This window comes from Cebus imitator, unplaced genomic scaffold, assembly GCF_001604975.1.
Source record: "Cebus imitator isolate Cc_AM_T3 unplaced genomic scaffold, Cebus_imitator-1.0 Scaffold119, whole genome shotgun sequence".
Lineage (NCBI taxonomy): Eukaryota > Metazoa > Chordata > Mammalia > Primates > Cebidae > Cebus > Cebus imitator.
The window spans coordinates 4063310-4079477 of NW_016107434.1; the positions used below are offsets into that span (position 1 = coordinate 4063310).

The following is a 16168-nucleotide window of genomic DNA, read 5'->3' on the forward strand; positions in this document are numbered from 1 at the left end:
TCCTAACTTTGAGGATTTTGGAGCACAGTGGCTTCTCCTCTTCTCTGTGTATACATAAAATATCAAAGGTGAAATTAGAACAGCAACTGCATTTTAAACAAAGGTCTATTTGCCAGGCTTTTTGCCTAACAGCTGCTGAAAAGAAGAGCAGAGTCTAAAATCCTCTGTAAGATCCTAACACAGATATCTCGTGAGAAGTGTTTGGTAACTTGGAAGCAAACAGACCGCCACCAATCCCTGTCCTTAATGGATAGGGATCTCTTTTTCTGGCCATCCCAACCTTAACATCTTGGCTTTTGACTTTGGACAGCTATCATGGATGCAGAATGAGAGTAGAGACCCCTGAATACTCAAGAGTCCACTCTGGGTCAGTCAGTCACTGAATATTTTGACCTTGCAATACCGTGGCCAGTTGAACATGGACAGCCCCCCACGGGCCCCTCTTTTTCTGCAGTGTTATCTCCCCAGATGTACGCAAGCTTGGCTTATTTTTACATGACAGCTCCCTCTTGCCAGAACTGGAAAAACCAGGAACTGACAGTACATGGTGTGTTCCTACACAACAGTGTTATTCAATCTTGTTAATTACTTGGAAACAAAAATGAATTGGAGGCTCTTTCTAGCCTCTAGGACCATGGAAGCCTTACAGTTCTTAGAAATTTACAGTCCTCACAGCTATCTCATTTAAAAAAAAAACAACAACAAAAAAAAAACCTGAGCAGTTCTTTTTTGCTTCTTATGTATGTGTAAGATTTATTTTTAAACTTTTATTCTGTTAAAATACACAAAATGTATAATTTACCATCTTGATCATTTTTGACTGTATAGTTCGGTAACATTCCGTACTTCTGTAATGTTGTTCAGCTATCACTACCGTCCATCTCCATAACTCTTTTCACCTTGTAAAACTGAAATTCTATACCCATTGAACAATAACTTCCCATTTCTCCCTCCCTGCCCCGAGTCCCTGGCAACTGCCATTCTACTTTCTGTCTTTATGGGTTTTACGCCTCAAATTACCTCAAATGAATGGAATGATACAGTATTCGTCTTTTTGTGACCGGCTTATTTCATTTAGCATATGTCCTCAGCATTCATCACGATGCAGCACATACGCAATTCTGTTCCTGTTTAAGGCTGTGTATCCCATCATACCTATATGAATCACATTTTGCTTATTCATCCATCAATGGCCACATGGGTGGCTTCCACATTTTGGCTTTTAATTATTTTAGGGTATATACCCAGAAGTGCTAGATCATAAAGTAATTCTGTTTTTAATTTTCTGAGGCTCCATAGTACTGTTTTCCACTGTGGCTGCACCATTTTACATTCTCACCAGCAGCACATGAGGGTTCTAACTTCTCCACATCCTCACCAACTCTTGTTATTTTTTGAGGTGCATTTTTAATAGCCTTCCTAATGTGTATGAGAGAACATTTCTGTACTATTTCTGGCAGGTGGTGATGTACTTAGCAGGCTGTGGCCTACAGAGCTGCCCCATGCTTCTGGCCAAAGGATACCCTGACGTCGGCTGGAACCCCATTGAAGGGGAGCGCTACCTGTCCTTCCTGAGGTTTGCCGTCTTTGTGAACAGTGAGTCCCACGTTTTTTCCATACCTTTTATATCCAGAATAGCATGCTCATGGATATATACAAGGAAAGGGATATCCTTTCCATTGCTTCTTACTCAAAAATATAATGGATTCCACAGGTGTTTGTTGGTTGGCAAGAGAAATCGCAGGGAGAATCAGGCCAGGCAAGGACACAGAGTAGAATCCGATGAACAGAGCATTGAGCATTAGATCCAGCAAGAAACTCACTGCCTGAGGTTAGACTTGTCACCTCTCTGCACTATAAAAAGGGGCCTTATGCATATCATTGTTAATACCTCACCTGTTTCACAGAGCTAAATGCACATGTGTGTCTAGATCGCTAGATTGTGGTAGGAATGAATGAATGAACAGATGGGTGGATGAGTGAATGAATAAAATCAAGTGTGATGGAGTAGCTGTAAAAGATAACTAAACTCCCAGGAGAAAAAAATTGCTATAGCAACCCTAAATATTATTCTTCATAATACAATCTACCTCCCATTTGTAGCAAATTCCAACACTACCAGAATTCTTTAGTTGCACCAGAATAATGTGCTGAACGTTATGTAAAATAAGTGGGGAACTTTCTTGAAAATGAGCCTTGTCTCGTAAGAATTCTGTTATAATACTAATTCACTTGTATTGACATTGTAGTCCCTCTCTCTTCTCACAGTTCGGGGTTCCAGGCTAACAAATTGAACTAAGCAGGTTAGATGATCTCAAAGAGAGACTGCAGCTAACACGCAATCATGCCAGTTGTTCTAAGTATAAGAATTTGTCTCAAAATATGTTGACATAATATGATCATTATATTCCCATGTGCTTTTCTTGCCATCTCTCTACCCTCTCATTTCACCTGCTTACTTTTCTTCACCATGCTATACGGTATTCTTAATATCTAAATGGAGTCTTTTCTCCTTGACCTGGTTAGATTGCAGGCCTTGAGGTGGCCGTGTTTTATTCCCCTGGGACCCACCCAGCCAGGTTCCTAATCAACTCTGCTTCTCTCTGTGTGCTCCTCACTACATCCTTCTGTCTGTTTATCACCAGCTTTGCTAACCTCCATTTTCTTCTCTCGAGGGCAGTTTTAGAGTGTCCTCTAATAGCCTGGTTCACTTTGTATGCACATGATCACATACCCAGAATTAGTGCAGAGTTATTGTAGGAGTAAAGCAAATTTGTGCGTGTATGAAGTGGATATTAAGAATTTATACGGCTCACCGAATTATGTAAATAGATCGTTTGCAGACAAATCAAATTAAGGCAGGACCAATTTATTCATCTTGGTCACCTTCACAGTCAAGATCAAGAGCTTTTTGAGTCATGTTATGAGACTGTCTACCTGGATTGTGAAGGTAAAGGAATCCACTGTCTCTTTTTTTACCCAGATTGCCTAAATTCTAACACTTGCTTTTGTGGATTAGGTACAACCATATTGAACTAAACTCTAGACCAAAATGTTTGGTTCGCCCCTTTTGCTTTCAGATTATTTTGTGTCTTTTCAATATATTTTCTGCATTACAATTTAATGCAATAAACTCTGGCATATTGGCCCATCAATAGAAATATATGTGAATTTTAGTTTAATGTTTGTCTGTGTAATAGCCATGTCTAGTTTTGACAAAGGATGTCGGCTTCTCCTTTCAAAGAATTCTCAGTCTTTTCAGGGTAGCAGACAGGGACCGAGATCACTACAATAAAAGTAAGTGGAGTAAGGCAGGGAGAGAGCACGGAACGGGTTCAGGAGGGGAAACTCATGTCTTATTGAGGAGATCAGAAAAGGCCTAATGGAATAGGTAATGTTAGACAGAAGCTTTGAAAGGTCAAGTTTCCAAATACAAACATTCATTTGAGGCGCAGCACGTACTGTGGCTCAAAGGCTAAAGCATACTGTGCTCAAGAAACCTAGTGCTATTCTTTAAATGCGTCCTCTAAAAGCTTGTTTTAGAGACGTAATCCTGAGAGTTAGGAGATGGGGCCTAATTGGAGGTGTTAAGTCATGAGGACCCTATCTTCATTAATGGATTAATGCCCATTGTAAAAGAGCTTGAGGCCACGAGTTCAATATCTTGCTTTCTTGTGCACACTCTCTTGCCATGTGATGCCTTCTGCCATGTTATGATGCAGCAAGAGGGCCCTTTCCACATGCACCTTCTTGATCTTGGACTTGCCAGCCTCCAGAACCATGATCCAAATAAATCACTATTTTTATAAATTACCTAGTCTTTGATATTCTGTTATAGCAACACAAAACAGACTAAGATACCCAGTGATCTGTCAGCCTGGTGGGTAGATGCATGGATGGCAGTGGTAACACATGAGGTTTAAAAGGTAGGTGGTTATAATGGGGTAAACCTAAATGCCAAGTTGAAAAGTTTAGTATTGATTCAGTGTGTAGAGAACTGCAAAACCTTTTAACAGAAGAGAGACTGATGGGTTGATACCCACTCATGGGTTCTGTGCTCAGGTTGGAATAATGAGTTTCTAAATTATTATGGTGTTGGTAAAAGTGATTTGGAAGAGATACATTTGATAGAAATTAGAGATGGAATTCACAGGACTGAATTAGGCCATTCTTGGATTGCTCTAAAGAAATATCTGAGACTTGGTAATTTATTAAGAAAAGAGGATTAATTGGCTCACAGTTCTGCAGGCTTTACAAGAAGCATAGTGCTGGTATCTGCTAAGCTTCTGGTGATGCTTCAGGGAGCTTCCAGTCATAGCAGAAGGCAAAGGTGGAATAGGCATGTCACGTGGTGAAAGCAGGCGGAAGAGAGGAAGAGAATGGAGGTGGGGAGGTGCTACGCACTTTTTCATTTTTCTTTTTGAGAGAGTCTCACTTTGTTGCCCAGGCAGCAATCTGAGCTCACTGCAGCCTCGACCTCCCAGGCTCAAGCAAGCCTCCCATCTCAGCCTTCCAAGTAGCTGAGACTACAAGCATGCACCTGGCTAATATTTTTGTATTTTAGACAGATGGACTTTTACCATGTTACTTGGGCTGGTCTCAAGCTCTTGGGCTTGAGTGATCTGCCCACCTTGGCCTCCCAAAGTGCTGGAGTTACAGGCATGAGTCACTGTGCCCAGCCTACACACTTTTAACTGACCAGATATCATGGGAATTCACTATTAGGCAGACAGCAACTAGCCATGATTCAAACACTTTCTACCAGGCCTTGCCGCCAGCACTGGGGGTTACAGTTCAATATGAGATTTGGACAGGGACAAATGTACAAGCTGTGTCATTCTGCCGCTGGTCCCTCCCAAATCTCTTGTGTTTCTACATTGCAGAATACAATCATGTCCTCCCAATAGTTCCCCAAAGTCTTAATTCATTCTGGCATTAGCTCAAAAGTCCGAAGTCTCATCTGAGACAAGTCAAATCCCTTGCACCTATAAGCCTGTAAAATCAAAAAGAAGTTTGTTACTTCCAAGATACAATGGAGATATAGGCATTGGGTAAACTTTCCCCTTTCAAAGGGGAGAAATCTGCTAAAAGAAAGGAGCTGGAACTGCTGGCCAGGCATGGTGCCTCACGCCTATAATCCCAGCACTTCGGGAGGCCGAGGTGGGTGGATCACCTGAGGTCAGGAGTTCAAGACCAGCCTGACCAACATGGAGAAACCCTGTCTCTACTAAAAATACAAAATTAGCCAAGCGCAGTGGTGCATGCCTGTAATGCCACCTGCTTGGAAGGCTGAGGCAGGAGAATCACTCATACCCAGGAGACAGAGGTTGCAGTGAGTTGAGATTGTGCCATTGCCCTCCAGTCTGGGCAACAAGAGCAAAATTCTGTCTCAAAAAAAAAAAAAAGAAAGGAGCTGCTGGACCCAGACAAGTTGGGAACCCAGCAGGGCTGTCATTAAATGTTAAAGCTCCAAAATAATATCCTTTGACTCTGTGTCCCACATCTAGGGCACACTTGTGCAAAGGGGTAAGTTCCTAAGGCTTTAGGCAGCTCCACCCCTGTGGCTTTGCAGGGTTCAGACCCTGTGGCTGCTCTCACAGGTTGTTGAGTGTCTAGCTTTTCCAGGTTCAGGGTGCAAACTGCCAGTGGATCTACCATTCTGGGATCTCGAGGGTGGTAGCCCCTTTCTCACAGCTCCACTAGGCAGTGCCCCAGGAGGGACTCTGCATAGAGCATCCAAACCCACATTTCCCCTCTGTACTGCACTAGTAGAAGTATTCTGTGGGGGCTCCACCCCCATAGCAGGATTCTGCCTGGGGACCCAGGCTTTTCCATACATCATTTGAAATCTAGGTAGAGGCTAAGTGTTTTCCACTCTTGCATTTTGCACACCTATAGGCTTAACGCTACATGGAAACTGCCAAGACTTACAGCTTGCATTCTCCCACGTGGCAGCCTGAGCTATAACTGGGCCCATTTCAGCCACAGCTAGAGCTGGAGCAGCCAGGATATGTCGGGAGCAGTGTCATGAGGCTGCCCTGGGCCTGGCCTACAAATTAATTCTTCCCTCCTAAGCCTCTGGGCCTATGATGGGAGAGGCTGCCATGAAGATCTCTGAAATGCCTTTGAGACATTTTTCTCATCGTCTTGGATATTAGCACTTGGCTCCCTTTTAGTTATGCAAATATCTCTAGTAAGTAATTGCTCCACATCCCACTTGATTTCTTCTTCTGAAAAAGCTGCTTTCTCTGCCACATGGCCAAGCTGCAAATTGTCCAAACTTTTACACTCTGCTCTTGTTAAATATGATTTCCAACTTTAAGTCATTTCTTTGTTTTCACATCTGAACATAGGTTGTTAGAAGCAGCCATGCCACTTCTTGAACACTGCTGCCTAGAAATTTCTTCCACCAGGATACCTTAGGTCATCACTCTCAAGTTGAAACTTCCACAGATCCCTAAGGCGCAAACAGAATGCAGCCATGTTCTTTGCTAAGGCATAATATGCATGACCTTTGCTCCACTTCCACTTAAGTTCCTCATTTCCACTGGAGCCCTCAGAAGCTTGGACTTCACTGTCAGCATTTTGGTCACAGCCATTTAACCAGTCTCCAAGGAATTCCAAACTCTCTGTCATCGTCGTCTTCTGAGCCCTTCAAATGCTTTCAGTCTCTGCCACCTACCCAGTTCCAAAGCTGCTTCCACATTTTCAGGTATCTTTATAGCAATGCCCCACTCTTTGGTACAAATTTTCAGTATTAGGCCATTCTTGTATTGATATAAAGAAGTACCTGAGACTAGGCGATTTATTAATAAACTGTAACAAGGACGGAATGGCAATGATGATGGCTGAGCCTAGGTATGCTGAGAGAAAAGGAACGGAGGTCACACTGAAGCTTAGAGAATTGAGGGTAGAAAGATAGAAATAAGGATGTCAGAAGAAGCAAAGTGGTTTGAGATGGAAGGTAATAAGCTTGGCTTGGGTCACATCATACTGATTTTTCTGTTTACAGTACCCATACTGAGATACCCCTAATTTAATTTATAGGATAGAAATCAATCAATCAACAGATTAGAACTAAGTAGATTTGCAGTCCACAGCAGGGTGAGACAGGTGAAGGCATGAAAAGAAAAATTGTGGAGGCTATGAAAAAGAAAAATGAGAACGTTTCTGAATCCAGCCGGAGGAACAGTGGCTCAATCACAACAAAATGATATGGAAGAGTTTGGGCTGGAGAATGGAGTATCTTGGGTTCAAATTTGGCTCTGTCATTTACTGGTTGTATGAATTTAAGCAATTTAGCCTCAGTGCTTTTTTATATGTAAAATAGAGATAATAATATGTGCCTCACAGAGTTGTGAGGCTTCAGTGAAATAATCCATGGAAAACTTAGGTTAGCCCAGTGCCAGAAACCTTATAAATTTGTACTTATGAGTCATTGTTCATGATCTTTATGAGAGTGGTAAGGGCATTTAAAATGGGAAAACTATAATAGATTTCTTTGGGATCTCAAAGCCCTTTATAAATACTTATGTCTAAAAGGTTATTAAAAAGGACTTTCTGGATACTTTTGTGGCCTCTGCTCAGCAATGAAAGATAAAAGTGATATAAGGAGTCATGGCAGATGATGGGGGTATTCCTGGTGGGTGACAGTAGATTATGATAGGTGATGGCAGAGATTGTGGTGGGTGATAGGGATGTTCATGGTGGGTAATGGGGAGTGGCAGTGGGAGTTCTGATAGTGGGTGATGAATGGTGATGATGGTGATGGCGGAATAGGACAGTTGGTCAGTGGTTATGGTGGGTTGTAGGGTGATAGAGGTGGGTGGGGTTAGTGAAGGTAGACATGTTAATAGTGGGTGGTGCATGGTGATGATGGGGGCGGTGAGGATTGTGGTAAGGATGAAAACAGCTAACACTTATTGGGCATTTACCATGTGCCAGGCACTCTTCAAAACACTTTGACATATATTAAATTATATGACAATCCAGTGAGGGAAACATCTTAGTCTGTTCAGGCTGCTTAACAAAATACCATAGACAAGGTAGCTTATAAACAACATAAATTTATTTCTTACACTTCTGAAAGCTGGGAAGTCCAGGATCAAGGTGCTGGTAGATTGAGTGTCTGGTGAGGTTTCCTGGTTCATAAATGGTGCCTTCTCACTGTGTTCTTATATGGTGGAAGAGGCAAGGCAGCTCTCTGGGACCTCTTCTATAATGGCACAAATCCCATTCATGAGGGCTCTGCCCTTATAACTTAATCATCCACCAAATGCCCTATTGCCTAATACTGTCACCTTGATGGTTAAGATTTCAACATATGAATTTTGGAGGGTCGGGGGACACAAATACTCAAACCATAGCAAGTGGGTACAGTTATCTTCATATTATAGATGAAGACCCTGAAACTTTAAGTAAATACCTTGCCCAGTAGAAAGTAAAGCCAGAAATTGAACCAAAGCAGTTTGACTCCAGAGGCCAAACTTTATTTGAACCATTGTGCACTATAGTCTTCCTGTCTCCCTAATAAACAAGGAGAAACAACATTGTTTCCTTTGAGTTTGTCAAAAATTGTGGTATTTAATCACTAGTGCTAATTTAAAAAATTTTAAGCCAAATCTAAAGCTTTTTATACATCAAAATAATGGAATTACAAAACTCTTTGTAACATAATTTTACTATTTTTCTTAATGTTTGTAGTCCGTCATCTTAAATAATATTTGTCTTTAGGAAAACATTTTAAGGCATGTAATTTGCTTCACTTTATTAGCTGTTGAGAAGCCTTGGGTTGTGTTTAACTCCAGAAGTAATGAAGTCAGTAAGCTTCTATTTTCCTGGCAGTTGCAAACACTGTAGCCAGGCTAAACACAGATGTGTTTGGGTTTCTGTGATTAAGCCCTTCCTATTATAGATTTTGAGAAAGAAAAGATTTATCAATCCACTAGAAAAAGGGAAAAATTATCCCGTATTTTCCTGGAGTCCTTGGAATGTTTCAGCAGTATCTTCCCCAGACTACAAACTTAGTTTAAGGAACATAATATCTCCTAACTTTGCTGAACCTGCTTTCCTAGGTAGATTTATTATCAGTGGACATAACTTGGGCATCCATCATGTGACATGTGAAGTCTGCGGGGGGCTGTGAAGCATGATGCTCTAGAAGTCCTGCCCAGAAGTCACTTCCTGCAACTCAAAGCAGGAAACAGAGAAAATCCAAGTAGAGTGATCAGAAACATGTGTGGAATAATTACTAAAAACTTCGTAATCAACCACACCTACCTACATAGTGACATGGGGGACTGTTGGCATGCCAAAATGGTGGTGTTTATTGGAATCTGGTAGAATTAATCAAGGAATGCACGAGGAAGAAGGCAAGTGTTGAATAACATCTTGAAATAAATGGATATAGTTTATCAAAGTCTTACAGGGAAAGCATACAGACAGACTGTTGTGCTGGGAGACATACATCTTTTAGGATTGAGAGTACCAAGTGTCATCTTAGCTTTGAAGGACATGTAAGATGTAGACACTTAAGAATCATCTGGTTTATTTCTGTCCTTATATTCATGTTTTTAGAGTCAGAAAGGGTATATTAATCATTCTTCAGTGTGATTGGTACTAGAATAGGCATGGTTAGGACTAAATGTGTGAGACATGGTTTTGTTCTCAAATTTATAGTACAGTTGAAAAGATTCAGCAAACTCTTGAAAAATGAACCAATGGCGAAAGATTTAAACAACCATTGAAGACAAATAGGAAGACCATTGCAATGCTGCACTCAGGAGACACTTCATGCTAGAGTGATAAGAAGGTGGAATATAAGGTACTTTTGAGATACGGCTAGTTGCAGTTGGATACTTAACATCTGTGTTACACCTTTCTACTAACTGTAAGGTATCTTAGTCCATTTGTGCTGCAGTAACAAAATACCTGAGACTGGATAATTTATAAAGACAGAAATTTGTTTCTCACAGCTCTGAAGGCTGGGAAGTTCAAGAATAAGGCACCAGCAAGACTGATGTCTGGGGAGGGCTGCTTTCTGCTTCCAAGATAGTACCATGTTGCTGCATCCTCTGGAGAGGAGGAACACTGTGTCCTCACATGGCAGAATCAGTTGAAGGGCAAGAGAACATCCCTTCAATCTTAAACCCTTTTATAAGGGCACTTATCCCACTGGTGAGGGCAGAGATCCTTATAACTTAATCACCTCCCAAAGGCCACACTTCTGCATACTGTTTGATATGGTTTGGATGTTGTCTCCTCTAAATCCTACGTTGAATTGTCATCCTGAATGTTGGAGATGGGGCCTGGTGGCAGGTGTTTGGATCATGGGGTCAGACCCCTCATGGCTTGGTGCTGTCTTCACACTAGTGAGTTCTCAGAAGTTCTGGCTGCTTAAGTATGTGATACCTCTCCCCCACTCTTTCTCTCATCCTCTCTGTATGAGACACCTGCTCCCCCTTCACCTTCCACCATGAGTAAAAGCTTCCAAGGCCTCACCAGAAATCAAGCAGTTGCTGGCGTCATGCTTCCTGTGCAGCCTGCAGAATCATGAGCCAATTAAACCTCTTTTCTTTATAAATTTCCCAGCCTCAGGTAGTTCTTTATGGCAAGGGAAGAATGGCATAATATACTGTTGCATTAGGGATTAAGTTTCAACATAAATTTTGGAGGGGGCACCATCGTTCAAACTATAGCATAAAACATGTACAATCTTGCATACTCCACCTTCTTCATTCTCCCACTGGACCTCCTGGAATCTCGATACCTGAGAAAAGGAAAAGAAACCCATCAGAGGCAGGTAAAGGGCTTACAGAGACAAAGGCAAAGAAATGTGCCTCCATCTGTAAAAATTCAAAGCGAAGCAGCATCAAAGCCCAGAAGTAAGTAAATAGTTAAAATGCTACTGGTAATAGAAAATAAATTCCTCAACTGAAGAAGCCAGTGGCAAACCTAGGCCCAGAGCACCAAAATAAGGAAAGCTGGCTGGGGTGAAAAGATGTCAACCACATTCTTTTCACCCTATGTGAATTTCTCAGCAGCTTCCCTCCAAGGCCTCTGTGGAGTTCCACTGATAGTGGTAACTGAGTATCTTGGCAGAGGACTCAAAAGTCCAGAACCTACTTAATATATGTATGTGGGTTTCATCAATCATTTCATTGATAAGAGTAGCAAATGAAGCCTGATACTTCAATAAAACTATGGAATTAAGCTGAATGAAACAAAAAAAACCCTGCTTCATTAGCATTATTCACACAAAATGGCAGTATTGTGAGCCTTATTCTCATCAAAGGCTGTTTCTTCAGCTTATGGAGAATGCCCATATTTAACAGGTTGGGCTCTGTTTGGTCAGAGCACATCTCAATTCTGATTCCAGGTTTCTATTGCATTCAAGTTTTATTTTGCATATATCATGAAAAAACCACATAGACTCAAACTTTAGACACATAGGCAAAATTTTAGCACAATTCTGTGATTAAATACTGGTCTTCAACATACCTGGGCTACCGCTGTGCCAGTCCACCGTGCATGGTTCATGTGGTCCCTTGACTTTGAATTCCATGTATACACTGATGATCCCCAGATGTACTTTGCCAGCTTTGTTCTCTTCCCTGAGCCCCAGACTTGTATATCCTGGATATCTACTTGGTACGTCTACTTGGAGGTCCAATATGCATCTTAAATTTTGTACATCTTAAAGTTGAGTATATAATTACCACCCCAAACCTGTTCTTCTTCAAGGACTTCCCATCTCCTTAACTGGCTTCACCAACTTTTCAGATCCTTGGACTAAGTCTGGATCGCATCCTTGAATCAACTTTTTTCCTCATCCCCACATAGTGCGTCAGCAAGTTCTGTTGATTCAGCATCTGGAAGATACCTGAAATCTATCTTTTCTCCATCTCCACTGGCTACATCCTACTCCAAGTTGTTATTATCTTATACCTGGGCCATTGTAGTTGTATGGGAACTGAATTCCCTCCTCCTACTCTCTCTCATATCAGCCTGCATCTGCTACATGATAAGTAACTTCACAATCTCAAAGGAATAAAATAATAAGCATTCATTCTTACATATCTGCAAGGTGGTGGGAAAGCTCTGTGGCAGGTCCACAGTTCTGCTAGGTGGCTTTGTTCCACCAGTCTCATTCTGGCGTTCGGGCTTGACTGTCCTATTCACCACTTGTCTGCTGTTTCTAGTTACTGGCATGTAGTATGGACTCAATGGATTGTTGAATTAATTAGTAAATGGACAAACAATTCGTGGTTTGCTGTCTGTGCTATCACAGTGGTTTATAGACACATCCCCAGTTCATCCCTTCCCAGGCTGGAAGGCCCTAAAAAGAAGATGGTATGTCTTTACCATTTGGAATCACTTAGTTCATACAAGTTACCTGGCACCATATCAAAGATGGCATTTAACAAAAAGAGGTGTCAGATACTGGCCATTACCCTGCCATGTGATTCTCTTAATTAACTAAATGAAAGTGTCGATACATTCATTCATGCTAGAGCCCCATGCTCTCTCTTACTGAGTAGGACTTGCTTGGGAATATGTTTCTTTTCTTTAGGACTACAGTAATTGAAATCTGAGGAAGTAGATGATGCAGGCTCTTGTAAACAGAGGCTGGTAATTGACTGGGATAATGCAACAGTGGGTAGCCACCTTTGGTTTTCCACCCAATCATTTCAAGTCTCTACCTTGAGTCTCAATGAAGTCTATTAATTTATTGAAGAAATATATTTTTTGAATGCCTATCATACGTCACATGTTAGCAAGACCCTTGAGCACACAGTGTTAGATAATTCAGACATGAGACCCTGTTCTTATGGAGATTACAGTCTAGTGGGAAAAGCAGGCGCAAAGGAAGAGGACAGGGTGTTAGAGAGGAACAGGTCCTCAGGGGCTCCCATGTTTAGTCTCACCCGGAAGGATGAAACGGAGTTACCTAGGTTGAGGGTTTACATGGAAAGAATGGGAAGAAAAACAGTGTTGCTGACAATGGAACTTTAAAACAGGAACTATAGTTAGAACACAGAATGTGAGAAAAGTGATGACCTGAAGATTAAATAATTGCATTCCTGATAACCGTCCCTGTGGCGGGTATGACTCTTTTACCAGGGTAAAATGGGAGAGTCGTTTCCATTTCCATCCAACTGTTCAGGAACGTGGAAAAGAAAATAGTAACATGAGGACGGTGTTGAAGCCTTTGAAGAAAGGCACTGTGAACATTCATGCTGTTACAAAGCTCATTATTCATTTTAGAACTCAAGCAAAAAACATTGTTGCAAGCCCTTGGGGAAAACTAGTTTACCTCAAATATCTCCCCCTCCCCCCACTTCAAAAAAAAGCCCTCAAGGTCAATATCTAGCTTCACCACAATGTATTTGGTTAGCAGTCAAGCTTGCTGAGCTACCGGTAATTAGGAAGAGAATGTCTCTCCCTTCTAATCATGCCGTCCTCTTTGCCTTGGGAAGCCTTTGGAAATTCTTTAACTTGGTCCCCTGTCTAATTAGCAGCAATGGCTGCACTTTAGCTCCTTCCTCTTGCAGAGTGTGCTCTGGGTTCTCTGCAGATGTCCACAATTCAGTAATCAAGGGCTGGCTTCCTGGGTCACTTGTAGGAGCAGACCCAATTAGTTCAGTTCTGAAGGCCTGAGACACAGATAAAATAAAGCTAATTGGGTAAATGAATTTCAATCGCAAGCTCAATGTAGAATTCACAGTCGGATTTTTCAACTTCTGCATATTGTGGTGTTATATCCCACCAACATCGTGATGCCGGTAACTGTGGGAAAAGCTAAGTTAAATTCAACATGCTGGTAAAATCAATGGCTGACCCACAAGCATTTCTACCCAGTAACTGAAAGAATCAGAGTATAGTATTTAAATAAGTTTGATTAACAGAGTTGGGTGCTTTCCTCCATTTTTGTACTTAAAATTTCAACGTTTTAGCTTTATTATTCTTATAGTAAAAAATAACAACTGAGAGGGCTGAGGTATGTGCTACCTGATAAGTATTGGAGGCTAAAAACGATTGGAAAGTAGTGAACCGTGAGATACATCTATGTATGAGAGCATTGGCTTTCAAAAATGTAGGTTCTCCTGGTGCTTTTCTGTAAGTTTCCGTCCTGTGAGTACACTCTATTCAGTATAAATGATAGGTTCAAGTGATAAAAGGGTGTGGGCATAGTGGCATCATACTCTTCTCCAAGGTTCTCTACAAACTGTACAGTGTCTCTCAACCTCTCCTTGGGTTCTCTTTTTCAGAATATGTTGATTCTTTCCACCATCCAATTATGATAATTTTACCCTTTTGGTATCTCCGGAGAATTTTCTTCACATGGATTCCGGTTTAATAAAAACTGATTCTTTTTTGATGTATGATACATTGGATAGAACTTGAAGGCAAACTTCTTTACAAAAATGTTAGACTCTTGAAGGATTGAGCTATAAAACTGTGAATGGAAGCTGATGAGCTCTTTAAATTCGGTTTAATAAAAATTTTTTCTTGATCAAATTATAGAACTCTAAAACTTAGAGTGGGACTTGCGTACAGTCTTGGATATTACCCACAGTGCAAAAGCTTAAGTGATAAAAGAGGATGTCAGCAAGCTAAGCTCTAGGACAGGACCATACCTGTGGTCTGAAGTAGACTTTTCAGGGCTGTGAGACACATTCAGTATGTTCAAGATTGAGTGTGGTGTGAGAGGTGAGCCTGCATTAATTTCAAGTACTCAAACAGCAAGCTCAGCTGCCAGCCCACCCCATTCCTATTCCTCCGAGCATCATGGGCAAAATCTCTGCATCTGAGTTAGACTAATCGAACCACTCCAAAGCTAGACGGAGCATGCATATCTGAATAGGGAAAAGACCCAGTGAGATTGTACAGTGTGCATACTTACACGGTGATGAGCTAAAAAACTGGAAGAAGAAGTTAGGTTTTCTGGGTTCTCATTCAGAAGCTCTGTCAGGGTATGGTGGCTCATGCCTGTAATCCCAACACTTTATGAGGCCAAGGCAGGAGGATTGCTTGAGCCCAGGAGTTTGAGACCAGCCTGGGCAACATGGTGAAACCCTGTCTCTACAAAACATACAACAACGACAACAATTAGCTAGTTGTGGTAGCATGTGCCTGTAGTCTCAGCTACTCAAGAGGCTGAGGTAGGAGGATCACTGGAACCCCAGAGGACGAGGCTGCACTGAGCTGAGATCACACCACTGCATTCCAGCCTGGCTGATGGAGCCAGACCCTGTCTCTTAAAAAAGAATGCTTTACTCACAGCACTTCTAAGTCGATTCATAAAAGTTTTTATTAAATAGAACTTAAACTGCTAAAATGGTTTTAAAATATGTCTATAAATTCTTTGATGCAGGCCGGGCGCGGTGGCTCAAGCCTGTAATCCCAGCACTTTGGGAGGCCGAGGTGGGTGGATCACGAGGTCAAGAGATCGAGACCATCCTGGTCAACATGGTGAAACCCCGTCTCTACTAAAAATACAAAAAATCAGCTGGGCATGGTGGCGCATACCTGTAATCCCAGCTACTCAGGAGGCTGAGGCAGGAGAATTGCCTGAACCCAGGAGGCGGAGGTTGCGGTGAGCCGAGATCGCGCCATTGCACTCCAGCCTGGGTAACAAGAGCAAAACTCCGTCTCAAAAAAATAAATAAATAAATAAATAAATAAATAAATTCTTTGATGCTCCTCTCTCAAAAATACAGAGCCTAATTCTCCCTTTACATACAAGTTGGACTTAGCAACTCATTTCTAATGAATAGGATATAACAGAGTGACAATAGGTGACCAGGTTATTAAAGGCAGCTTGGCTTCTGCTTTACCATCCTTCTGGACAATTTGTTCAGTGGGAAGCCAGCTGCCACATCATCAGAACACTCAAGCAGCCCTATGGCGAGGCCAACATGGTGAGAAACTGAAGTCTCTACCCAACATCCAATATGCAACTGAGGCCTCTTGCCAACAGTATGTGAGTGAACGTGGAAGCTGATGCTCCAGTCACAGATGGGCCTTCAGAAGATGGCAGCTGCCACCTCATGGGAGATCCCAAAGCAGGACCACCTAGCTTGGCCACTCCAAAATCCCTGACCTATACAAATACTGTGAGTTAATAAATATTTATTGTTGCAACCTGCCAATATTGGAGGTAATT

At 41.7% G+C, this 16168-nt stretch overlaps 1 protein-coding gene across 7 annotated transcripts in view; it reads left to right on the forward strand.

Annotated features, from left to right (window-relative positions):
• Window positions 1-16168, forward strand: part of RYR3 (ryanodine receptor 3) — a 556286-nt gene that overhangs the window by 389011 nt on the left and 151107 nt on the right. For all 7 annotated transcript variants that reach the window (XM_037742376.1, XM_037742379.1, XM_037742378.1 and 4 more), the window contains one exon: window positions 1461-1596. In XM_037742376.1, coding sequence (XP_037598304.1) covers window positions 1461-1596 — 136 coding nt within the window. The remainder of the gene's footprint in view (window positions 1-1460; window positions 1597-16168) is intronic.